At 41.3% G+C, this 27,336-nt stretch overlaps 1 protein-coding gene across 1 annotated transcript in view; it reads left to right on the top strand.

Moving 5' to 3' along the window:
* The window catches only part of LOC118978601 (glutaredoxin domain-containing cysteine-rich protein 1-like), a 49,762-nt gene extending 24,236 nt beyond the window's left edge, over positions 1 to 25,526 (top strand). Inside the window, exons 3-4 of the mRNA XM_037034119.1 lie at positions 13,686 to 13,751; positions 25,347 to 25,526. Coding sequence (XP_036890014.1) covers positions 13,686 to 13,751; positions 25,347 to 25,526 — 246 coding nt within the window. The remainder of the gene's footprint in view (positions 1 to 13,685; positions 13,752 to 25,346) is intronic.
* The last annotated feature ends 1,810 nt before the right edge of the window (positions 25,527 to 27,336 follow it).

Here is a 27,336-nt window from a genome sequence, read left to right as displayed (position 1 = left end):
AAAGCTGTTAGCTTTGATTCACTAACAGCTCCCTAGAAGTATACAAAGTAACCAACTCGAAGCATGCTGTTGGCTCAAGAGCAACAAGCTCACTGAATTCCTGAGATGGTTTGACATTAGATGATTGTTGGAGTTTAATTTCTACTTCATGTACCTTTTGTTACCTTCTGTGTTGTGTGAGCCTACTCTGTTATTACCAAAACATATGGGTGGAGGCGGTGAGGACTATGTTACCAATTCACAGTTTTCCCAGCCATATATACTAATGACAATGTGCACAGCTATAGGTACTTCCCTCCTTTAATTTGATTCTTACCTATTTCTCAGAGATTATGTCATGGCTTTGTACTACAGGTAATCTTTTCTTCCTTAGTCATGACATACCATTTATGGTGAGTCTCTGCTTTGCTTCCTTTGCTCGTCCTAAATCCAGCCGTGTTATTTATTTAGCTAATTTTTGAATTCCCCTTGCGCTGGGGCTGAGGCTTGTGCATGACAGCCTGGCATGGTGCTTGATGCTAGACCTTGCAAAGGGGCAAGCTCACTTTTTTAATTGAGTCTTTGACTCTTGGAAAGTATGGATTTTTAAACACTGAATTCAAAAATCAGTGGCAGCCATTTGTTCCACACTGTGAGGAAATGCAGCTGGATCTATGTGGAGTAGTTTGGGAGGAAAATCTATTTGTACTCCTCAAAATTTAAGTGCTCGGCAGTATACGGACCTCACTGGAAGCATCTGATGGCCTGCTTGTAATAGTTTGGACATGGGGGGTGATAGCCCTCTTACATTTTAGCTGATTTGTCCCCTAATGCTGGCCTGAAGGAACCAAAGGTAAGCTTTTCCTGCTTCTTATCCTCATTTGCTCTGCTTGAGAAAACCCCAGGGGCAAGGAGATGAGCGTTTGTTTTGATCTCATGGAAAATGGGGTACCCACATCTATGGCCTGATATAGGCAAGACCGGTACTGAAGCAGGGTTTAAGTTTCAGAGGTGTTTTCTCCCATATTGAATTGAAGAGTATGCCTGTATGCTGTGGTAGCCTCTGAGAGACTGGTTGAATGGATTTCATAATTTGTAGCAAACTCTTTAGCTTTAATTCTATGCTTTCTTGGGGGTATTTAGGAAGTGGAACAACAAATTTCAAAGTTTGGTCATCTTTGGCAATGATGATAACGTCATGTTGTTCAACCTTATGCTTGTTCAAGAACAGCAGCCACCACAGGAAGGAAGGCTGTAGCCGGATTGCAAACCACAGGCATCAAGGAGCCAAGCCACAGAATTACACCTTGTACTGAGTTGCCCTTGCGCTAACAGCTAGCGTAGGCAAGACCCCTGGTGGAGGGAGATGCCAGACATGGGGACGGGCTTGGAAACCAGGCATTCTGCTGCGGGCTCCTCGGTTCTGAATCTTGAGGACTCTTGTCCATGAGGAAGACCAAAACTTTGGGGAAAAGCCCATAGTATGGTCTTTCATTAAGCAGATATTTATTAGAAACTAATATGACTCTGGTCCCATGCTTGTTGACAGTTTTGAATTCAACAGTGCTGAATTAAACAGCTGTTGTCTCTGCTCTCATGGAACTTACGTTCTACTGGGGTGGGGGAGCAGGTAAATGAATAGGTACTAAATTACAGATTGAAAACTGTTGTGAGGTTAACAGGATCTGGGATTGAGAGTAATTAGGGGAAAAAAAGCTAATTAACTTGGATGATGGGAGGAATCCTGCTTAAGAATCTGAGACTTGAAGCTAAGACTTGGAACGTTATCATGAAACCACTGTAAAGAGATCCTTTGGGGGAAAAAGAGATCCTTGAAGTTGTGAATTCTGAATGTAGAGATTTTGTACATTCGAGTATGTGCTGATGCTCTAAGGCAGGAAGAACCGGCAGATTCTTCTGGAGCCAAAAGGAAATGGAAAGAAAGCTCAAGGAGAAGTTCATGAGCTTGAGACAGAGTTGAGTCTGCAAGGTAGGTAAGAGTATTAGGCAGGGCCTGCTTCCCAGGATCCTAGAAATCGTGGTAAGAAGTCTGGTTTCAGTTACAAGGTGAAGGCAAAGGTGTTCAGTGTTTTCTATGGGGGGACGGCAAGTGACGTGACCATTTCGGCTATGTAGCAGATCATTCTGTCTCTGCATGGAGGAGATATTGGTGACAAGCAAGAATAAACCCGGGGAATGGTGGACCCTTGGAATAAGATGTTTGCAGTAAGGTGATGAGAAATGGATGGAAATAAATAATCATTGCAGATAAATCAGCAGGGCTTAATAATGGATTTGGATGTGGGGTGATGAAAAGTGAGGTGTCATGTTCAACTGTTGGAATGTGGGTTTGAGTAACTGCCACTAATAGTTTAGAAACTAAGTGCTTTGGATTTAAGGACTTAGGTAAGTTTCCATATGTGGGTTTATGTGTGGGTCTTAGAAGCTGCCTCATGGATACATTCGAATAAAATTCTTTGGCTTTCATTCTCATACCTCATAATATCTTAATTGCTTAATTTTGTATTTTCAAAAACTTTTTTCCATTTTATTTTAAGGAAATAGATATGTCTAGGAATCTCTTAATTTCCTTAGTCTACTGTGACTCTCGTTACACTATCATAGTTCACTAACATCTTTTTCCTAGTGCTCAGTGCTACTAGATTTTATTAGCTCAATCCAGTTTTCATCGATTATAATAACTTCTTATTCATAAAATCTTCTTTTTAATCTTACTTTTTACTGCCTTGAGTATGCTTTCATTTCTTCCTGTTTATCTCATCACATTAGTGTTTAGTGTGTCACCTTTTATCTGTCATGCTTTGCCTTATTAAGTGGTTGGTCAGATAAAAGGTCATTTCAAGGATAACTTTTTGTTAGCTCACCCATTGGATAAGGGGACTATATATTTACTCTTTGGACTCCCTGAAACAGACCTGCCTGCATCCCTTGACAAATGGTCTATATTTCCATCCATTTGCTTCTGATTGGAGACACACAGATCAAACTTCACAACAGAAGTTTGTTGGTACCGTTTCCCTAAATGAAACATTGAAATGGTCTTTGAGTGGTAAGAAATGGCAAGGTCTAAAATCTATGTTCTTTATCATCCACCACAACTGAACATTAGGTATCATTGATAAGATATTACTATCATGGTGTTTGAGTATAATAATAAAGTAGTTTTAATAGTAGTTGCAGATATCATTTATTAAAATGCTTCCTATGTTTTATAATGAATTGTGGCTTAAAGGACGTATCATGCTTTACTCTACTAGTATTCCTTAGAAGTAAATATTATTTCAATTTATTTGTCAGTGGAAAAGTGGAGTTCGGTGAAGAACAGCACAGGCGGGGGGGCCAGCTAGACTGAGGTCACATCTGGACACTGCCAATGTCAGCTGTGTGGTGATGCTCTTGAACAAGCACTCTTGTAACACTGCTGTTTTAATAATCTCTTTGAGTCTCAGTTTCTCTCTTTGCAAAACTGTGGGTTTGCAAAGACAGCTTGCAGAGATGCCATGAAGACTGAGTGAGTGATGCTCACAGAGCACGTGGTTCCTGGTAGGTGCTCACTGGCTTCCCCTTATGGTTCGCTGCTTCCTCAGTGCTCAGCCCTCTTCTCCCACATCCCTTAAAAACTGGCCTCTTTCCATCAGAACTCGTACAGCATTCCATTTTGAGCTGGAACTTGTATCTTTATTCCTTTCCCTCTCCCAGAATTATCTCCTGATATTATATAAGGGAGATATATAAAATTTGCACCTAAAAACCTTTTGTTGAGTACTTTAACATACTCTTCTGTAACAAAAAAATGTGTATATATAATTTTAAAAAATCCTTCTGGTATTGTCCTACTCACTGAAATGGCCAAAGTCCTCAGGAGGTGAATTAAGGAAGCCTTGTAACTCTGAGAAAATCCCAAGGTTGTTTTCTCTGGAGGCCGCAGAGGCCGCAGAGGCCGGGCCAAAGGGTGATGATGGCTTTGTTCTCATTTGTCTCATTTGTACCTCGTTTGTACCAGGCTTTGTTCTCATTCCACCTGCAGAGACCTGAGGTGATTCATGCTCCCTGAACCTGCCTAAACAGTTAGTTCCTCAATTTGCTTCTTCAAGCAGGAGACAGTTCTGATAGGGAGAGTTCTTGAAGTAATGGAGGAGAAGGGTCTTAACATTTCTGAATCTCTCTGGGCAAGGTTAGTAGGGCCACCCTGTTTTACTTGTTTTCTTAAATCTTCCAGCTAAAGAAGATCTTAAATTTGGGCAGTGCCCAGGAGTTTGTGCTGGCTTCCAATTCGCTCTAGCTAATGTCATCTTCATTCTTCCTCTCTCTCTTCCTAAATCTATGTATCTATTATCTATTTGTCATCTACATAGCCATCTATACTTACCTACACACACACACACACACACACACACATATATATATACATATACACATATCAATGTATCTATAACTGTATTTGTATCCATCTATGTGAGTCAGAGGCTCCCGGTCCAGACCAGGTAGGTACTGTCTCTCGAACAAGTTCCGCTGGTGCAGAGGTGCAGATGTCTGTGTTCCAGGAGTGCGTGGTTCAGCTCCCTGCACCTCCCTTTCACAGTGAGTCCTCACCTCGTGGTTAGAAACGGCCCCACTCCATCCTGTTTTTCCAGCTTGTTATAAGGCACAAAGAGTAAGTATAGGGTGATCACCTTGCTCTTAAGAGGATGTCCTGGAAGCTGTGTGCAGTACTTCTTTCCCATCTCACTGACTAGGACTTAGTCATACAGCTACTATATCCAATCAGGCAGAGGCTGGGAAGAAGACTGTTTCTCTATATGCTCTGCCCAAATAAATTTCGAAGGATTTCCTAACTAAAAAGGAGAATGAAGAATGGACAGGGACAGTGGGCAGAGGTAATTAGGATTCTCTACATGCTGGTAATAGAGGCAGGACTGTTCCAAAAAGAGAAGGTCATTATGGTTTATTAAAAAACAAAACAAAACGGACAATTGACAGTGAATCCTTCAGCAGGAATCTTTGGAATTAGGCTCAGTGGAACATCCATTACTTCTATTCGTCTGCTGAAAGTAACAACAAGAATAAACAAATAATATTCTAGTTACAAAGGCCCTATGCTAAACACATAATATACATTATCTCATGTATTTATTACCACTCCACATGCTAAAGATATTTTTCTTCTCATTTCATAGCTGAGGAAACAGGTTTTGAGATGTAAAGTAACTCGCTCCAGCTCACACTCTAAATAAGCAGCAGAGACAGGACTCAATGCATGGCTGCACCCACAATGTTAACCCCCATCCTATAGCCAACCCAATGTCCCTTGGTACCCACATGATTCACCTTCCTTCGCTTTAGGATTATGGGAAGATTCTCATCCTCCTTATTCTCTTGTTCTGAAGACACATAAAAAATGGACTCCAACAAGGATCAATGCCAATAGAAAGGGATCATGTGATTCACCGCTGGCCTTCCAGGTTGCTTTCTGCTCTTCCCTCCAGATCCATCCTCTGCCTTGCTCCAGCCTGCTCTGAGCCTCAGGAGGGCAGCCTCCACTCGTGTGTCACACAGATGCCTTCGCCCTATGATTTCTAGTTCTTTCCCCATGAGTTTATTCGGAGTGAGGATAGGGCTGGGCATCTGAGTAAGGCCGGATAGAGAGGTCGAGGTGTTTGTTTTCTTTGCTCCCATCACGATGAGGTGCAGTTTTGGCAGGCCCTGTGTTCCCTTCAGCTGCATTCCCACGGCTACATTTTCTGTGAGGTTCTGGGATATATTACCTTTCCCATGAACATGAGACCCAGGGACAGTGCCAGCTTCCTGTTGTTGTACCAACCGGTGTACCTTCAAGTGTACCAACAGCCCCTGGGAGCCTCCCCAAGCCTGTCGGTACACTTGATGCTGTCCACACTGCTGTAGATGGGCCCTTCATCAGGCCCATCTAACAAATAATAACAGATGCCGTAATAGTAAATGCCACGTGTGTTCTGCTGGGGTCCTGAGAGATGCCTTAGGTTACTGTCATGATTTAAAAAGATCCACTGTTAGACTCATTGGCGTTGTAGTATCTTATAAAAATGGGACATCTGTTTCAATCCGTGATCATGAACTTCAGTACACTGTAGAGAAGCCTTTGTACACCATCTCTACAGTACCCTGTAGGTGGCACCTGGGTTGGGGTGGAAGCGTCCTTAATTTTTGGTAATTTTACTAAGGTAGTAACATGAAAGATGAATTGTTTTGCCTGTATAAGGTGCAGTGATGAATCTTTAGGAACCTGCTGGTGCCTGAACATCCTTGGACACCAGCTGGAATCAAGGCCCATTCAAGTTGCAGCTCCCTTTTAGGAATGAAATTTCAATTGAGATTTTGACCAACTAATTCTATATCTCAATTACTCTCCCCACCTGATTCTTACTCAAGTATTCTTCCTGCTCAGTGATTAAACATCCCCATTGTCCCAGAAAAACAATCCACTCACTTTTCTTCAGCTTAAATGGTTTCTTTAGTGATTTTTCTTCACTGACGGTCCTCAGTTTTTCATTCTTCAGAGAGCACTGGCTGAAAGCTAGTTCAATCTCCCATAATAAAAAAAAATACATTAGCCATTCTGTAACTTCACTGAGGAGTTTTGTGGTCTAGAAAGTCCTCAAATTTTATAACAATGTTTCTTTTTAAAAAGTCACCAAATAGAGTCATTCCAATATTTTGTGCGAGGCCCCTTCTTTTTTATTATATTCTTTATTATTTTATGGTGCTACCCAGTGACAATATAAACTCTTATAAATATCCACTTCTCTTTTATAAGTTATCGACTCTAGATGTTTGTGGGCCAAATTTCATGTGCTCAACATTGACTCTTAGTTGTAATTGCTCTCAGGGAGTTTGATAGTAATAATAATCATAATACACATGACTACTATTTATTGCATTCCTAGTATGTCATGCCGTGTTCCAGATGCATATATCATCTCTTATGATCTTTGCAACACTATAAACATTTTGTACCCAATTTCCAAATGAGGAAACTGAGTCTTAAAGAGTTTACGTTACCCATCCTAGTTGTTAGAATTGAATCCAGAGTCTTATTCAAAAAGACTTTGCTGAGCTTAGTCACTTCAATCTAAAACTGAGTTAATGTGAAGAGAATTTACAATGTAGTTGACAGCAATCTTAAAGCTATTAAACAGAATAGCCTTCTGGCTTCTTCTAGCTCAGCCCCCAAAACTATATGCATTTATTAACCTGATGACCCGATGTCACTTTTCATATAATTTGATATCAATCTTAAAGAAACAGAAGAGATGGCCTGCTGCCATAGAGAAGAAAATAATACATCCCCATGATCGCCTATTTTGATGATACTTCTTTTTTATTTTATTATAAACACCAAGATTGGCTTCTATGGGAAATTGCTCTTCCCAGCTACACTGGAAAAGTGGCTCAGCACTAATTTTACACAACGGAAGCCACTTTCTTTGGGAGACACGTTTCCTATCCCCCCAAAGGGCTGCACTGAACCACTGCACAAACCAGCTCAACTAGTTTAGTTAATTTTGCAGTTAATTCTTCCTGCCAGAGACACAGGGAAGCTCTGCTTTTTTGGATGAGATCATTCACGGAGCTTCTGCTGTGCCTTTTAAGATACTGCTACACCTGTTTTGAGCATTTTTCACAGCCAAGTGTTTGGTGGAGAACTTCAAGGCCTCCACGGAGTATGTTCACGTCCTGGGAAAGATCCAGGGCTGATTGCTGCAGCAGGTTCTGCTTTGTCAGCAGGACACAGGTGGCCGGTCCCTGGGCTGAGGTAACCTCCCACTCTGGTTGGGCATGGCAGCCACAGCAACACACATTTACTGAGCACACTCTTTGGCAGGCGCCATGCTAGGTGCTGGGTGAAAGCAACACACATTTACTGAGCACACTCTTTGGCAGGCGCCATGCTAGGTGCTGGGTGAACTTCTGAGTGCCAACCCTGCCATCTGCTCTCCTGATTACGCAGCAGAAGGCTTCCCTAGCAGCCACACTGGACAGTCCTAACCTCCTGGTCTGCACCAGAGAGCACAGCCTCTAGTGGTTTGCTCTGTACTTCCCATCAAGCGCTCAGCAGAGAGAAATGATGGTTAGGAGAGATCATTTACACAGTGTTCATCCCTTTCGGCTCTCTCGCATCTGGCATTCTATCATCAAATCCTATCAGCTTGGTCCCTTTGCAAATCTCTCTCTACCGAGGTGCTTTTGATGCATGCCCTCACTTGTTTTCCCCTTTTAAACCAGCAGTCATTAGAAGAAACAGCCCTTTGGAATTCAATGCCACATTTATCACAAAAAAGGCTGAAGATATAAACACAGCAGATACTTGTTGAGTGTCTGTGGTATAGCCTCTATTCTCCGGAATGTGTTCCCTGTGCAGTGGGGAAAGTGTGATCTGGGCAACAACTGTGTTTTTTTTTCTTTGGCCTGGGAAAACCAAAGAAGCTCCATTGAGAAGGTAGGCAACATTTCCCCTGGGTTTGAAGCATTTGTAGGATTTTTGCAGAAGGTAGTAGGGAAGATACAAGAAACTTGGGCACAGGCTGGAGCATGTGTGTGCGAAGGCGTATCATCTCACAGGAGGACTAGGGGAAAGAGACAAATTCGGGGGACCCGGCGCATATGATATGGAAGGACTGGGCTGGAAAGATTGATGTGACCAGATGGTGAAGGCCTTTATAGACTCTGCTCAAGAGTCTGGGTTTTGTCCCTGTCACTAGAAGGCGTTCCAATGGCAGGGTAGGGCATATAGAAAAGGAGAGAGAAATACACTGCAGGGAGGTAATAAGTGAGAGAGAAACGGAGCCTCGTTTAAGTCAACAGGAGGGATGAAAACGTATGTTTGATTCAAGAGCCACTTCTGTGATGACATCGATCTGGAGACTGTATTTCAATGGTTACTTAAAAAGCAAGATCGTCACTTATGATATGAGCCAGTTCACCTAAAATATTGTGTAAAACATTGCTTTGTGGATCTACTGTGCTAAAATAAACTGTTTTAACTGAGGAGCTGGCTCAGAATTAAACTTAAGACTCAGTCATGGCTATGATTTTTGAGATTTATTTAGGGCATTTTCTATATCCTGAATTCCTATTCAAATTTTATTTTATGACTATATCATTGTATGGATCTTTTGTTTGAAGTTGATTTTTTAGTATCATGAAGTGATGTGTGAATAAATGGCAAATAAAAATAAAATAAAGCATACAACTAGGGTTCGTGTTTGGTTTTGGTTAGTGAGAGCATTTTTCTAGTTCTTGTGGACCTCTCAGAAATGTCAGGTGAATCGCTTCCAAATGTCGGTGCTCCATGTGGAAACCAAAGCCTGGGTATCAACATGGAGATACATCAGCATGTGTCTTGAAACAATTTTTGAAAAAAAAAATACTTGAGTGTTTGTATTTGTTTACTTTGTTTTTTTAAAGATTTTATTTATTTATTTATCTTCAGAGGGGAAGGAGAGAGGGAGAGAAACATCAATGTATGGTTGCCTTTTTTGTGCATCCCCTGCTGGGAGTTGGCCTGCAGGGAACCAGCCTGCAACCTAGGCATGTTCCCTGACTGGGAATCGAACCGCGATCCTCTGGTTCGCAGGCCTGTGCTCAATCCACTGAGCTACACCAGCCAGGCACTTTGTTTTTTGATAATGTGTTTGGAACCCCTTGACTGAGCAGTGCTTCCCAGAGACCTAGGAGAGTGTGCTGAATACAAACCGGCTTACACCAGTCTATTATTTAACTTATTGTTAAAACAGATCTCTTACACTGTGGCCTGGATTCCTACCTCTGCTTCCTTCATGGCATCATGCAGAATATCACAGAAGGCTTCATGAAACATAGAATTTTTTCATTTGGAGTGAAAGGAAATGGTGATTACAAAGGGTGATGTACATATAATACCTGGTAACTTTCTCACCCTAATTAATTTCCTCCTCTTATTCTATGGGCGCAGTCAACTACTATTCTTCCTAAAGATTATATCATCATTACTTTGCAGAGAAAACTTTTCCTAATCTTCTTAGGTTAAATTCACCTTATTATATGCTTTTATAACATCTTGTACCAATGCCTTTTTTGTAGTATGCATGACAATTGTAAGTTGACATTCATTTATGTGACCTTCTGCTTAACATCTGCTTCCTCCAAAAGACTACATTCCTTCGGAGGCAGGGAGCCATTTTTAGTTTTCTTTACATCTCTCCCACTTTGCACACTGCCTGATCCAAAGCGGGGTTGACCCAGGAGGGGAGGACATATGTGTAATGAAGTGTGGTGCATGGTGCACACCCTTGGCTCAGAAATGATGGACAGATGTTCCAGCATCCTAGGCTGCAGGGGACTGATTTCTTTTCTAACCTTTTTTGTTATTCCTTAAAGATATGCGCCTCTTCTTCAGGACTCATACAAGAGGAAGGGTTATGCCAACTGTCTTATCTTTGTCTGCGATATTTGTTACTTGTAAAGTAAAGTGGCTTGTTCACATGCCAATTCACTGCTCAGAATTTTAAGGTGGGGACTATTTGAGAATAAAGCTAGTTTCATGTATTAAAGGGTAATGAAAAGCACAGGATCCTGCAGGCACACGAGGAAATCAGATGGTGTCCTCTCTGCTCCTGAAGAGCAGCAGGCAGAGAGCTGAGTGAGTGTAAGTGGCAAGTTGCAGGGAGCATTTAGGTTTCTCCCATCACGAGACTTGGGCCTTTTACTAGGGAAGCTCTCCATCTCTCCTGCTCTGTGCTGCATTTGTATGTTCCAGAGGTCTCATTCGCCACAGTTCTACCTCGAAAGAATCTCTATTATTGCTCGGCCTTCAAAGAGACCCTCATACCCACAAAAGGGTATGTATGTATTGATATTCGCAGGAAATAATCTTTTCGTGGATGGTATTTGGCTATGAATTTCACATGTGAATTTGTTATTTTCTAAATATAACTCCACATTAAGTTATTTATTCTACTACCTAGAATAGTTTATCAAAACTTCCCAGATACCTACAGAAATAGTTCTAAAATATTTTTATTTGATTCAGAATCATTTTTTTTCCTGAAAATTAGTACAATCCTGAAAATAATGGTAATGGTAATGTATCCAGTGCCACACAGATATTGGCTCTTTTAATCATCAGTGCAAAGAAAGAATTATTGTTTCAATTTTTAAAATGAAGCCACTGAAATTTGAAGGGGATAAAGAATATGCCTAGGCCCTTGACTTAATCAATTCAAGGCCTGGCCAGACCTTGAATCCAAGTCCTCCTGACTCCATAACTGACAGAGGTTCAGCAAGGACAGGGTCAGGTGGAGTGTGAAGATGTGGGGCCCTGAAGGATACAAAGGGGGGGGGGTTAGCTACTGCTTCTGCTCTGTGTGTATGCAAGGACCAGGGGGCTCCTGCCTGGGAAGAACACTGAGGCTGGTCAGATACAGCTGTGCATGGAGGCCGGGCTGAGTAGCAGCATTTGAGAGTGAGACCTCCCCGTCTCTGTTCCAGAGCAAAGTTCTTCCCAGCTTCCGCACTTGGACACCCTGACTGTCTTGAAGAACGATGATTATCGTGCCCTCCAGTGCCTTGTGTGATATGGGCAAAGCCTGCACTTCATCCGAAACACGGAATCTACTTCTGTGATGATGATGGTGCTAGAATTATATGGCCACGGCCGAGCGTGTTCCATGCATCCCAGGGTAACGAGCCCGTCCTTTTCCGGCCGGCGCATTGCGTTCCAAACAACTAGCTGAAGCGCGCTGACTGCTGAGGTGGGAGCTGCGAGGCAGATGTGCGAGAGCGTCTCCGCACATTCATTTTGCTTGGAGTTACTGCGGAGCATTTTCTCTCACTGAGTAAAAATGGCTCGTATATTGTTTCCGTACTGCTTCGGTTTGTGCACCGAGTTCCCCAGAGGCTTTTCCCATTTTAGCTTAGCTGACTCTTAAGAGAAATAAGACGTAGCAACAGTAAAACATTCCCAGATATGACTGTGTTTTAGACTTTAATGTTTTATTCTGGTGCTTTTGTTACCCTTGTTCTCACTTCAGGGGTGTCACATCTATATACCTGGCAAAATTGTCCACAAATAAAAGAATATTACCAGCCTCTTGGAGCCACAAATATTCTCTGTAACCCTGTGCATTTATTCACAGTGCTTTTTAATACATCAAGTTGGCGTTTCTGATGGTGATTAAGATGCCGTGAATTCTATAAGACACACTGAACTGCCGTGAAACCAGAGTGAGAGGCCCCTATGCAGGGATTGCCCACCAGGGACGTCCCAACTTTCCGTGTCTCTGGGCCACACCAGAGGAAGAGTTGTCTTGGGCCACACATTAAATACATCGCAACACGTAATTACAAAACATCTCCGAATGTTTTGAGTAAATGTATGATTTTGGGTTGGGCTGCTTTCGCAGACACCCTGAGCTGCATGCGGCCCACGGGCTGCCGGTTGGACACCCCTGGCTTTAGCCTATTTTAGGGACCTCACCCGAGCTTCAGGGTCCCGACCAAGTGCTGCCAACTTCAGAAATCCTTCTCTACCCGCAATAAGCAGAACTATTGCTTCTCCGGGTGTGATTGCCTAGCGTGCCCCTCTTTCTGCATCGTTCACGTGGCACCTATTTTCCATGCTACCCTGTGAGCCGCTTCATTCTGGGTTTACATAAAAGCGCATTGTAACCTCCTTAAGAACTAGAACCATTGCGTTTTGAAGCGACTCTGTTTTCTACCCTGCCCAGCACCAACAGGCATGCAGAATTATGTGTGGTGTGATGATGTTTTTCTTGGTCTTGCTGATTAATCTAGGGATAGAATGTGAACCAGTCAGATGTGGCCTTTGCCTTTGATAAGAAAGCATTACCCAAGTTCTCCTTCTTCTGCCTCTATCACTATACATTGGGAAGTGGAGTGGGAGAATGTAGGAAGACACGGGAAAGGAAAGGAAAATTGATAGTGAGAAGAAACATGGTGGGTTTGTGGGAAGTGCACCCATGCCCCCTTCTGACTGTCACAGTAAAGCTGTAGAAGTTAAAAACATTGGTTCTGGAGTCAGTCCCCTGCCTGTGTTCAAACTTGCACTCTGATCCCTTTCTGGATAAAATAGAACTTATTTAATCTCACTCACTGAGCTTCTATTTCTGCTATTAATAGAGTCAACTACACCGAATTAGATGATGCTGGGTGCCTAGCTCACAGAACGTGCTTAGTGTCGGTCGTTACTCATTTTATTGTTTTAACTATGGTTCTCTGTACACGTGTGACTGTAAGGAAGACCATCTCCAGGACTGCTTGGAATGGGGCGGGGGCAGGGGCAGCCCAGGCTGGGAATTTGGTCAAAGGCTTCCTTTCCCAAGTGGCAGAGCTGGCTTCAGGCTCCCCGAGCAACTCTCCAGGGTGTGCTGGGGCCTTCTCTGTCTGGGCTTATTCTGACTTCTGTAGGTTTCCCAGAGCTCACCCCCTCTCAACAGCCCTCCTCTTGCTCTGCCTTAAGCCTTACTAGATGGGAGAATATGTGAAAGGAAAGAGAAATTTCTTCTCTTCTTTGGCCTCCCAGTTGTAAACTTACTTAGATCTAATGGGAAGAATCATGTTCGATATTTTGTAGGTTAAATTTTCCTGGCTCTGTTTTCTCCAATACTAACAAAATTGATTTTCTTTTCCCCCACCCTTTCTTTTAATAGGGTGCTGAGAAAATTTTGTCAATGAATGAATCAGGAGAATTGCAAGATCTCTTAACCAAAATTGAGGTAATTGTGCTTTTGGTAACTTATTTTTGGTAATCAAAATGTTAAACACATTCTGATCGTACCTGAGTATTCCTAATTAAACGTTCCCATGTTCTCACATATATGTAACAGAATACATGAGGCAGTTTCAATTTGATGTCACCTGCTGATAAGTTTGCTCCAACTAGAGGGACTTTAGTGTTACCTTCTAGCAACCTCATAGTATAAATATTAGGGGAAAATTCCTCTCAGCCTAATCAGAGCCTGATTCTCTGTAATGGAGATGGTGTTGTGAGGTGTTTTAAACCAGATGCTTGTCTTGAAGCATATTTAAATTTTTTCACTTAAAACTATCTTATTTTTCTTATGGACCAGGTCATCATTTCTAAAGATTACAGAAAATGTATGTCTATGAAAGTGTATATTTAAATTTTGTTCCTGTACTGATTATTACAGCATCAGAGAAATACTCATTCAAATGTTCGATGTATCAAATCAACATGCAACCAGAAAGCCCTCAATACCTCTGTGCTAAACCTAGTTTCTTCTGCAGGAAGGGAGATCGAATATTTTATCATGCAAACTGGGATACTTTGAGGTGCAAGGGTGCGCTCACCATTATTCTGGGACAGCAAACATGAACCAGGACTTCCTGGGGGGAATGGGCAGTCTGCCTACCTGGGATCTGGTGTACATGCCCCTCCCTGCGTGCCACGCTGGTGTCCTTTGCAGACCTTGTTTTTGATGGTCTACCATTCCTTCCACTTCAGCTGAGAGAAGGAACTTTTGGTGGCTTATCACTACCATTCCTTTGTGCAAGCTGTTCTGGCTTCCTGGATTGCTGTTCCTCCCATTCCTCCTCCTCCTTCCCATTCCTCCTCCTCCTTCCCATTCCTCCTCCTCCTTCCCATTCCTCCTCCTTCTCCACCATCCTCGAGGCCCATCTGCAGTGGCACTTCTCCCCCGAACCTTTCCTGATCTCTCCCAGCTTTAAATGCCTGTAACCATCTTTGCGTTGGGTGCTCATCAAATTATTTTGACTTTCACATTGCTTTTCTTTGGATATTTGATTCATGTCCCAAATGACTATATACTTCTTGGTTTTAGGCATCATGTTTTATTCACATTGCCCATGCCCACAAGGACAAGTACAATGATATGTGCTTGATAGTCTAAGACTCCTTTCGGCTCGAAAATCTATATGGATGGAGTTTACTTCTTTCCTGTTATACCTATACCTTACTCCAACCCCATGAAACCATTAATTTGGGTTAACATGCAATTTTTATTTAAGTGAAATTGGTTCATGTGTATTATTTTTTCTGAGTACATTTTTAATTTATGTAAATGGTGCTTTGAAATATATCTAATTTTGTTTCATATTTTTTTCTCCAGGCATTGTGTTTTTAGATACCTCTATATTGCTGTGTGAATATTTAATCTATTTCTTCTAATGGTTGCATAGTTCTTTGTGACAGTGCTTTTCAACAGAATTTTCTTCAATGATGAAATGTTTGTATCTGTACTATCCAGAATAGTGGCCACTGGGTACGTGTGACTACTGAACACTTAAAGTACAGCTAGTGCGACTGAGGACCTAAATTGTTAATTTTATTTAATTTTTCTTGATTTAAATTTAAATTCAAATAGCCACATGTGACAAGTGCCTTCTGTTTTGGACCATGTAACTCCACAAAACCTACCCACTGTTTTGTTGTTTTTTTTTTTTTAAATCTACTTTCTTTTGCGCTATGGGCCTCCAGGTCTCCTCCAACTTCTTCTATCAAATAAAATGTACTATAAGGAGTGACTTTGAACATGTTCCCTGTGGATTTCCCTGGGAGTAGAAACTGCNACTCCAACCCCATGAAACCATTCATTAATTTGGGTTAACGTGTAATTTTTATTTAAGTGAAATTGGTTCATGTGTATTATTTTTTCTGAGTACATTTTAAATTTATGTAAATGGTGCTTTGAAATATATCTAATTTTGTTTCATATTTTTCTCCAGGCATTGTGTTTTTAGATACCATCTATATTGCTGTGTGAATATTTAATCTATTTCTTCTAACTGTTGCATAGCTCTTTGTGACAGCGCTTTTCAACAGAATTTTCTTCAATGACGAAATGTTTGTATCTGTACTATCCAGAATAGTGGCCACTGGGTACGTGTGACTACTGAACACTTAAAGTACAGCTAGTGCGACTGAGGACCTAAATTGTTAATTTTATTTAATTTTTCTTGATTTAAATTTAAATTCAAATAGCCACATGTGACAAGTGCCTTCTGTTTTGGACCATGTAACTCCACAAAACCTACCCACTGTTTTGTTGTTTTTTTTTTTTTAAATCTACTTTCTTTTGCGCTATGGGCCTCCAGGTCTCCTCCAACTTCTTCTATCAAATAAAATGTACTATAAGGAGTGACTTTGAACATGTTCCCTGTGGATTTCCCTGGGAGTAGAAACTGCTGGATCAGAGCTTATGCAAAACTTAGTTTTCCCAGAAGTGCCAGACGGCATTCCAGAACCGTTGCACCATTCAACACTCCCCTCCTGTAAACAAAGAGGTTTTGTATGTTCCCACATTCCTGACAATTACTTTATGTTGTTCTCTACTTTACAGTTGTCTAATTTTTGCCAAGGTAATAGGTATAGAGTTATTTTGCTTTACTTTTTTAACTTACATTTCTTGATTACCACTGAGTTTGGACACTTCATTGTGTGCTTGCTAGATTTTGACCATATCTTCTTCTGTAAATTGTATGTTCTTATACTTTGCTCATTAAACATCTTGAATTTGACCTTTTTGGGCTTGATTTTCAGAAGGTCCTTCTATATTCTGGATGTTAATTTTTTGTTGGTTTTAGTCCTTGCAATGTTTTCTTCCATTCTTTCATGGTGTTGCTTATTCAACAGAAATCCTCTCATATAATCAAAAGCATAATTTTTCTGAATGTTTTGTGCTTTTGAATTTTTATTTATGAAATGCCCTTTCATCTTAAGGTCAGAAAATGTTGTCCCACATTTTCTTTTGTTAACTTTATAATTTTTCACACCTAGGTGTTTAGTTCATTTAAAATCCAATTCTATTTTCTCACATATGGTGAGCCAGCTTCAAAATCACCTACTAAATTATTGCTTTATTATGTCAATTTTATATTAAAGGAAATCTCCATATATACCTGGGTCTTTGTCTGAGTGCTCTGGTAAGTTCCCCTAAACTATTTGTTTTTTGTTGTGCCATTATCATCCCCTTTTTCTTTTTGTGATTTAATAACAGCTTTTAAATTTTGATAGGGTGAATCTTCCTCATTACTTTCTTGAAGATTGATGATTGACTTAACTATTATTGGGCATTTATTCCTTTGAGTCTGTAATTCTTTAATTCTGCAACTTTATTAACACCACCAAGCCATATTAACATAGCTTCTCCTCCTCCCCTCTCTCAGCTCAAACAAGTTTGGAAATAAGATTTTGTTTTTTTCATGAAGTCTGCCTCCAGGCTACTGATATCATGAACAAGGCATAGACATTTAAGACTCTTCTTAATGTTGAAGCCAATAGTATGGTGCTGGCTTCTGATGCTTCAGTAGGTGTAAGGTGCTGTCACGCTGTTGGGATGTTCTGCTCGTATAACAAAGCTGGTAGAGAGTTTGAAGCCATCCAAGAAAGTCCTGAACTCTGCCTGTGAAAGGGGCTGGGATTTAAGGCAAACTAACCCAAATAGAGATACTGGGTCTGGAGAATCATTTAACCAAATGATTCTCCAAAAGAGCCAAAAGAAGTGGATAGGGGAGACAAGCCTTAATCCAAACCCATTCTGTTCTTCTGGTTGGCAGGAACAAAATGTTCANCTTTCTTGAAGATTGATGATTGACTTAATTATTATTGGGCATTTATTCCTTTGAGTCTGTAATTCTTTAATTCTGCAACTTTATTAACACCACCAAGCCATATTAACATAGCTTCTCCTTCTCCCCTCTCTCAGCTCAAACAAGTTTGGAAATAAGATTTTGTTTTCTTCATGAAGTCTGCCTCCAGGCTACTGATATCATGAACAAGGCACAGACATTTAAGACTCTTCTTAATGTTGAAGCCAATAGTATGGTGCTGGCTTCTGATGCTACAGTAGGTGTAAGGTGCTGTCATGCTTTGGGATGTTCTGCTCGTATAACAAAGCTGGTAGAGAGTTTGAAGCCGTCCAAGAAAGTCCTGAACTCTGCCTGTGAAAAGGGCTGGGATTTAAGGCAAACTAACCCAAATAGAGATACTGGGTCTGGAGAATCATTTAACCAAATGATTCTCCAAAAGAGCCAAAAGAAGTGGATAGGGGAGACAAGCCTTAATCCAAACCCATTCTGTTCTTCTGGTTGGCAGGAACAAAATGTTCATGAGGCAGGAAACACCTGTGTCTTTCCTATGTAACAAATGATATTCTTAGTATTTTATGTATTAAGTCTCTGAAACTTCATAACAACCCTGCAAGGTGAGTTCTAGTTTCCTCATTTTACGGACAAAGTAATGGAGTCACAGAGGATTTATTCACTTGCGTAAGACTTTACAATAACGTTTGATTCATACCTGACTCCAAAGCCCATGATCTTAACCATGAATCTATGCTGTCATCACTCTTGAATAAAGTGTCATGTAGGTTTCTGGGACACCTGATCATACGTGGCAGGACCCATGGCCAGGTGAGAAGCTTCCTGGGAGGTAGACAAAGAATTAAGACCAGGGAACAGACTGGGTTTTACCACTGGGCTCTGATACTCATGAGGCCTCATGGAAGATGTGCAGTTTGGTGATAACGTTAGAGAGAAACCAGACAGATCCTACCAAGTTCTAATTTGCTGTTACTTGACTGCTACATAGTAGACTCTGAGCGCCTGCTGCTCATAATTCAGGCCCCAGTTCTCAGCACGTACCTCTTGTGATGGTGGGAACGAGGCTGACAGTTGCAGGTGGGCGGCCAGAAATGGCGTCAGTAAATAAGGTCAAGTTTTCTGGCCCCCAGATCTTAGCATATGTCTCAAATGGAAATTGCTTTGGGAAGCCGAGTGGGCCTGATTTTTTTAAAAAAATTATTTTATTGTTGTCCAATTATAGTTGTCCACATTTACTGCCCACCACTCCTTTCCCACCCCAGCCATCTCTACCTGCCTTCCCTGCTTCCACCCCCCTTGGGTTTTGCCCATGTGTCTTTACTATTGTTCCTGAAAACCCTTCCCCGCTTCCCCTCATTATCCTCTCCCACCTCCCGTCTGGTTACTGTTAGATCGTTCTTAATTTCAATGTCTCTGGTGGTATTTTGCTCACTTGTTTGTTTTGTTGATTAGGTTCCAGTTACAGGTGAGATCATATGGATTTGATGAAGGCTGTCAGTGGCCTCTTACATGAGGAGCTGGCTAAAGGCAACAGAAGCAAGTGCGATATGGTGATAGCTGGTGGGAGGCTTGGGTTCAGTCAAGCCGACCGAACCAGTGGAGGCTCTGTCCCTGAGACAGTGCACAGGGAGGGGGTCCTCTCAAGAGAATATGAGCCCCACGTGGACAGAGATTCCGGTGTGATTTGTTTTGTTCTTCACCTCAATGCCGAGAACAGGGACTGGAAAATAATAGATACCCAGTAAATATTTTTGAGTTGAATCCTTTTTCATCCAAGGTTTTTTGAGAAGGAAAAGCAGTTAATTAATTAAAAGAGGAAAATAATTATTACTTTATGTAGGGGGTGCTTGGGTAAAAAAAGAATAAATACGATACCATTTTTGGTAAAAATATTTATCGTTATATTTATGTATTGATTTATACTGATAAAAATGTTAAAGATTAGAAGCAGGGAGGTGAGAAAGAGTTCCCCAACAGCAATAACCAAGATGGATAGTTGATCCTGCTGGTGTCCACACGGAGAAAGCAAGCGAGCCTAGGGTGTATTAGCAAACAACTTGCTCTGGCAGATACCGAATTGCAGTTCTCAGTTGGTAGAGATCTAAGCAAGTATTTGCCTTGCTATATATTTTTAAAGATATGAGCAAACGTTTTATTGTCATTTCTAGTGAGATTGCCAACATAGCGTCCATTTTCTGCACTTCCTTTTTTCTTGTAAAGTCTAACTCTTCTCTGGGGGCTGGTGACTGCTTATGTGTTGCTCATGTAGAACAGAGGTAAGGGGCCCAGTGACACACCGAGGATGCTGGAAACGGCCCAGGCTGTCTGTACAAGGCGCTGCAGCTGTCAGAGCCTGTCCTGAGCCTCCCAGGAGAAGTGCCAGTCTGGATGATGGCCCCTCTCAGTGGGAAAATGGCCACAGCCTGTTCTCAGACTACAGCCTCACAGCACTGCCCGCTCACTGGGGAAACCAGGCTGCGTGCTCAGTCTGCCGGTCTCTGAAGTCTGGACGTGTTTTTAAGTAGGTTTATGGCAGTATATCCCACTGGGTCCAAGCATCAGACTTTCCCATTCTGGCTTATCTACTTACTGTCATAAGTTACAAATATTCTCTGTGTCTGCCTTTTGTTCAGTGGCTTCTGTCCCGACGCTGTGCATTGAGGATGCTAGAAACTCTATCAGGTATGATTATGATTAGCAGCTTGGTCAGACAGAAAGGTGTTTATTAGGCACTTAGCAAGCATTTGCAGAACTAAATTATTGAATGTAGTTCAAAGCAAAATACATGGACAATACGGAATCATCCAGACATGATCGTATGTCGAGTGTGCGCCCTTTGACAATTTGTTACATGGATTCAGTTGCATCATAGGCAATCTGGCTGATAAGGTTTATGTCAGATAAATTACTTCCTCTTTGGTAGAATACTTAAGGGATTGTCCAGCACCTCTGGAATAAGATTAGATGATCTGAGGTAAAGAATGGGAAGTACATTCATTTCCCGATCTTGCTAAAAGATATTGAAGATTATTGATCTTGGCATCCTATTATTATATTAGATAACAGCAAAAACTATGTTTGAGTTTTTATTACAAAAGAAACCCATTTAATATCATTTATGAAATCCATCCTTGTATCTTTTTCCCTCGGACCTTTGTTAGAGGTTTAGGAATTCCTGTTGCTTCAACCAGATGGCTGCAGTGTGGAGTGGCCTATGCGAAGATCTGAGATTGGAGCTAAGAGCTATATTTAAGAGAAAGGGAAGTGTCTGGTCCACTGCTGTATTCCTAATGCCCTAGTGCCTGGCAAGTGGGCACCCACAAAATATTTGTGGAATGAATGAGTAAGTCTCACTTGTTGAATATCTATTTTTTTAAGTCCTTTATCAAGAATATGTGAACAGAAAGAGATGGAAGGGTGATGATTCTTGACAATTATTTTTTTGGAATTGTAGTCCAAAGGGGCATGCTTCTACCCAAACCACTATTGAGAGGAATGATATTCTGCAGGTTCTCTACTGAGTGCTGTCCTCAACCAAGTCTGCGTGGTTCTCATTGTGTTACACATTAGCACACTGGAGAGCTTGCTCGATTCCTTAGTGGCTTGGTGGTCAAAGTCCTATAGTAGACCTCTTCTTTGAAAGTGGAAGTCTGTTTTGTTGCTCATAATATTGATCATTGTTAACTTTAGTTATTCCTCCTTCCTCAAAGCTGAGACACTGCCTAAGTTTTGGGGAGTCCCTTCACTCCTTTTACATTTCTCCCTGAGGGCAAAACTCTCTGTGGAAATGCCAGACTTAGGACACAGGAGCTTCTATCATAAGCCAGCTTTTTGTCTTTATAAAGAATTCTTCAGGATGGAACCAGAGTTCCAGTGTAACACAAGTGCTCTTTGGAGGAGATGTCTAGGAGTGACTAAACTGTTTATTTTTACTAGAAGATCAAATGGAACAGATTGCATGGGATGACAGAACAGGAACAGGATTCCTGGAGGCTAACTGAGTTCTGGGGGAGCTTAGGGTACTAGTTATTGAATATACTGAAACATGTTTGCACTGGTTGTTAAGTTCACTAACTTGGTAAATATCTCTTGCCTCAGACACCCAAGCATCTCCTCTTTTCTGCCTGTAGCTCTCCTAAAAGGCTTGTCATTTAGAGTGTAGGATTCACACTTACATTTAAACCTCATATAAATTATTAATAACTTCTTTAGTTGAAGGGTGTCCCATGAGATATTTGGCACACACCTATATGAAATATCAATTGTTGTCTATTTAAAACTCAGTATAACCGGGCATCCCCTATTTATAGTTGCAAAACCTGACAACGCTACGCCACTCGGAACCCAGAGCATTTATAATGCGGCACCAGTGGGTGATGTCTTGGGTTCTGCGGTCCTGCGGATTCTTTCCTAGGCCAACCGGCCTCTGTTCTCACTAGTTGGTGCTCTTGCTGTATATCATCAAATGTTTTTAATACACAATGTCTGTCTGGAAAAAGTCCAACCATAGTTAATAAAAAGAAAATGGTTTGCACAACATCAATGTAGCCTGGCAGCCAAGGACAGTGGACTGGAATGCACATGTCTGGACAATGGTGACTTCACTTGTACTAGTCAGTGGGGGTGGTAGATGCCATTGAGCGAGCATTTGTACTGTGTGGCCATCACATTCAAAATGACTGAGCAAATAGAGCAATGAATCTGCATCAGATTTTGTGTTAAGCTTGAACATTCCTACATGGAAACTATTCAGATGCTTCAGAAGGTCACAGCTATGGGCAACTGGTGATTGGTAGATTCATCGCAACAACATGCTCGCTCATGCATCACGTCTTGTGCAGCTTTTTAGTGAAACATCAAATAATGCAGGTGACCCAGCATCCCCTAAACCCCAGGTTTGGCACCTTCTGACTCCTGGCTCCTTTCCAAACCAAAATCACCTTTGAAAGGTATACAGAAAGTATTTAGCCATGGAATATGAAAAATCGACATTTATTGAAGAAGACACAAGATTCAAGAAACATTGTACATAGGACAATGACGTCTCATTCCTCTTCAAAGCAGGTACCTTGGGACCTCACACAGTTCTCCCAATCACCATCAGCTGCCCCGTCATATTTTCCTGAATTTCATTAATGGTCTGAAATCTCTTCATTTTCAAAGGTGATTTTAGTTTTGGGAAAAGCCAGAAGTTGCAGGGCACCAAATCTGGGCTGTAAGGGGGCTGAGTCACCTGGGTAATTTGATGTTTCTCCAAAAACCTCTGCATGGGCTATGATGCATGAGTAGGTGTGTTGTGATAAAGCTGCCAATCACCAGTTTCCCATAGCTGCAACCTTCTGAATCATCTGAATAGTTTCTGCCAAGGAATGCCAAGCTTAACATGAAATTTGATGCAGATTCATTGCTCTACTCAGTCATTTTGATTTTTAAATTTTTTACAATTTATTTATCTTTAGAGGGGAAGAGAAGGAGAGAGGGAGAGAAATATCAATGTATGGTTGACTCTTATGAGTCCACTGCTGGGAACTGGCCCTCAACCCAGGCATGTGCCCTGACTGGGAACTGAACCACGATCCTTTGGTTTGCAGGCCCATGCTCAATCCACTGAGCTACACCAGCCAGGGCTCTACTCAGTCATTTTGAATGTGACAGCCACACAGTACCCATGCTCACTCAATGGCATCTACTGATCCCACAGATTGGCACAGTGAAGTTGTCATTGTTCACATATGTGCATTCCAGTCCACTCTCCTTGGCTGTCAGGTTACACTGACGTTGTGTAGACCATTTTCTTTATTTGAACAATGGTTGGACTTTTCCCAGACAGACCTTGTAATGTTCTGGCATAGGTCTAGTGAATGTCAAGGATCTATCTACCTTAGACATTTTAATATCATGTAGTATTTTAGTTCATTTTCAGTCAATTTTTTGCCAATTCTTGCACAAATAAATGATACAAGCCCCACATACAAAGTAACTGAATTGCTACACACACTCAAATTTCTCGGAAGAGCTTTGAGTTTCTACAAACTTGACGAAGCTCCTTCCTTATGTCATTCTAATTGGCAGTCATTACGTCAAAGAAACTCTGTAACACTAAAAATGACCTCTTACACGGGTTTGTGCCGTCTTGAGACAGCAGCTAAATCAAACTGCAATTGTGTACAGATCTTGCTACCTACAGAAAATGCATATCTGAAAAGTGGTCTGGGAATATAAACATTTTAAGGCAACCATGTTCTTAATGCTTGTTTCCCAAAGTACATTCCACAAGGTAGTAATCATGAGACAATTACCTTTGTTTTGGGGGAAAGAATTCATGTAGTTGTTTGGGGTTGGGAAGTAGCGGATAAACAAAGTTAACTAAGTTCCTTTCAGTCTTGTGTTTCCGAGACTTTTACATGTGCAGCTGTGACTCACCAGAGAAAAGCTGCAGCCTGTGTGAGCGCACCCAGTAGGTTTGTCTGCGTGTGTGTGTGTGTGTGTGTGTGTGTGTGTGTATCCACACTTCCCACCTCTATTTCAGCCATTATTCTTATTTCCAAGATACATTTTCAAACCTTGGTGCAAATTCCTATCTTACAAGTCAGAAGCTTGGTGTTAACTCAGGTTTTTGTTTTGTTTTCATTTTATACTGGCTCCTATTCTGTCCTCAGCCGAAGGACACCACTAAGCAAAGGTCACAGCTCAAGAAAAGCAAATAGCAATGTGTATGGATGATTTTCAAAATATTATCCTCAATGCACTGCGTATTTATTTTCATTTTACTATCCAGATTCTTTACCTCTACTTGATGTCGAAAGGCTGATAGCCACTGTGTGATGTTTTTCAGGCTTAGGTAAATGTCTTAATATTTTTATGCCTGTTTCTTCAAATATGAAATGGAGTAAAATTTGCTTGAATAATCTGCGGTAGCAGGGTGTCTGTGTGTGTGAAGGGAGGGGTGAGGCAAGTTTCTATAGATATATTACTGCATTTGAAAGTGCTTTTTAAAAACAAAATGTATTCAAATGTGCAGTACAACATTGGTTCTCCAGTTGGTATTGGCTCTTATTCTGATAGTCTAAACTCATTATGACCGATACTATTCTATAAACAAAGACATAAAGCCATTAAGAGATGTTAGGGAGAAAATTTTGGCATTTCCCTTGAATGCAAATTAGTACCTCCTGGATTGTTTGGTTTGTAAAAATGTGTTTTTTAAATTAAATTAACCATTTTTTAAAAAAGGTTTTACTCATTTATTTTTAGAGAGAGGGGAAGGGAAGGAGAAAGAGAGGGAGATGAATATGAGTGTGCGGTTGTCTCTAGCCCAACCCCAACCGGAGACCCAGCCTGCAACCCAGGCATGTGCCCTGACACAAGGAGTCAAACCAGCAACTCCTTGGTTCCCAGACCATTGCTCAATCCACTGAGCCATACCAGCCAGGGCTGTAAATGTATTTTTATATGATGAGTTTCTCTCCAAGTGTGTACCCTTCAAACTAAAGTGCACCAAGCTTTATAAATTCAGCTTACACTATTCGTGGCAATGAAGGAAACCTCACCCAGCTTTTCCTGAGTCTAAGTAAGTAACATATTCATAGATAAGTGATTCCAATCTACAGCTAGATTTTGCCAGTGGTGTTTTTGCAACCCTCAGTGGTGCAGAGTGACACAAAGGTTGGTTGTGTTGTTGGTGCTAACACGTTTCCTGTTCTCTCTTGTCCCCCTGCCTCCCTGTGCAGAGAGTGCAGCATCCACACGAGTGTCCCTCCTGTGGAGGCTTTGGCTTCCACCCCTGCTCCGTGTGCCATGGGAGCAAGATGTCGGTGTTCCGAAACTGCTTCACAGACTCTTTCAAAGCCCTGAAGTGCACGGCGTGCAACGAGAACGGCCTCCAGCGCTGTAAGAGCTGTGCCGGTTAAGAGGAACTTCCACAGGGGAAAGCCTCGTTTTACTAACCGAGGCAATGATTTGCTTTATACTTTTTTTTAAATGGTCATGTTTATGGATTAATCAATAAACTTCATTTATTATAATTTCCTTTGTTCTGAATTTTTACTGCGACCATTTTATATGAGTTATTAAATAAGCGTTCTTTTAGTAACTCTGTGTGCCAAGCCCTGTGTGAGATTGTGGTTTCTAATTGGAATTACCCAGTATCGTTCCAAGACATCCAAAATGTGACTCCTTAAATGGGGTCGATTTTCTAAAGAAAAGACAAAGTCCATCCAATGGGGCCTATTGTAATGGCCCCCTACTGATGAGTTAGTTCGACTCTCCAGGTGTATAACACATTTCTATGTGTGTGTCCCAGCTGCAAGGGAGGAGAGCGCTCTGGGTAGTGGGGAAGGAGATGATCATAGTCAGTCTTAGACAGTACATTTTTTTTTGTCTTGGAGATGATGATATGAATGATAAATAATTAATGTTACCGGATGGATTTCTTGGTGATGATAAAAAAATGCTGCCAGGAGACTTACCTGTACTTATTCTTTTTCAAGCAGCTGCTTTGTGCTGTTGTCGCAGCAGGTCCTCCAAAAGGCCACTCTCACAGTGCCCCAGAGCTGGACGCAGAGAGTTGCAGAGTTCGGACACAGCAGAGGCAATGTCAGCAACGTGGCTGGTGAAATTTTGCTGTAATTATTGGCTGATGCCTAACTGTACACATATCTGTAGTCTGATGTTTCCTTTGTCTGCAATTGTAATGAATCACCTTCACAATATTTGTAATAAGATCATCAAAGTACTTAATCATTGGTTTTATGAAAAGCTACAAATATTTACCAAATTCTTTCTAATCAGCTAGGCACAATCTATAGTATAATTTCTGCTTTCATGGTGGCTAAGTCATTAAGAAGGGAGATAGTATTAAATAACTACAAGCAGGCTGAAACCTATAGACACTTAATGAGACCGTGTGTTCTGGGGATGTGTCGAAGGAGCAACCCAGATAAATAATGGTAAGGAAAGACTCTTGAGCGACTGATATTTAAACAGACAGGAAGAGAAACTCATTAGTCCAAGAGAAGAGGCCCACCTCAGGTAAAGGGTAGCGTATGTGGGGAATCTGAGGTCAGACAGGGGTTGTATGTTTGAAGAACTGTAGGAAATCCAACATGGGGAGCGTCAGTCTGGTAAGAGTTGAACAGTTTATGGCAGGCTAAGTGTGCCACTAATAACACATCTATCATGAACCATACAGTAAAAAAAAAACACACAAAACCTGTTGGATGTGTTAGAAATCAACTAAAATAGAAAGAAACAGGAAGACATTCATTCAATCACCAGACAGAGGGAAACAAAATTAACCCCGCATCTACCCAGTTTATCCTCTAAGGGCACTTCCCACTTTGCACTGAATAAACCTCATGGAGAAAGTGCAGTTGAACTACAGAGATCTTTCAAATGTTGTCATCCAATCCACACACATGGTAGATTTCTCCATGTATTTGGATTTTACATAATTTCTTGGCAATGTCTGCACTGTGGTTTTACATGTGGACGTCTTACATATGTTTTGTAAAATTTATTCCATTACTTGGGGTTTTCTGATAGTATTATAAATTGTGTTATTTTAGTTTCATATTCTAAGTGTCTGTTGCATGTATATTGTATTTCCAAGCTTGTTAACTTCACTTTGAGGTTCAGCAGTTTGTAGATTATCATGCTAATAATGATGTGTAGAAATCCATGCCATTTCTTTGGATTTCGACATGCCAACTGTTATTTACA

Source organism: Sturnira hondurensis, unplaced genomic scaffold (assembly GCF_014824575.4).
Source record: "Sturnira hondurensis isolate 20B ecotype Veracruz unplaced genomic scaffold, ASM1482457v3 Scaffold0022017, whole genome shotgun sequence".
Taxonomy (NCBI): Eukaryota; Metazoa; Chordata; class Mammalia; order Chiroptera; family Phyllostomidae; genus Sturnira; species Sturnira hondurensis.
Note: the sequence above shows the minus strand (reverse complement) of the source record. Positions and strands in the feature narration are given on the sequence as shown.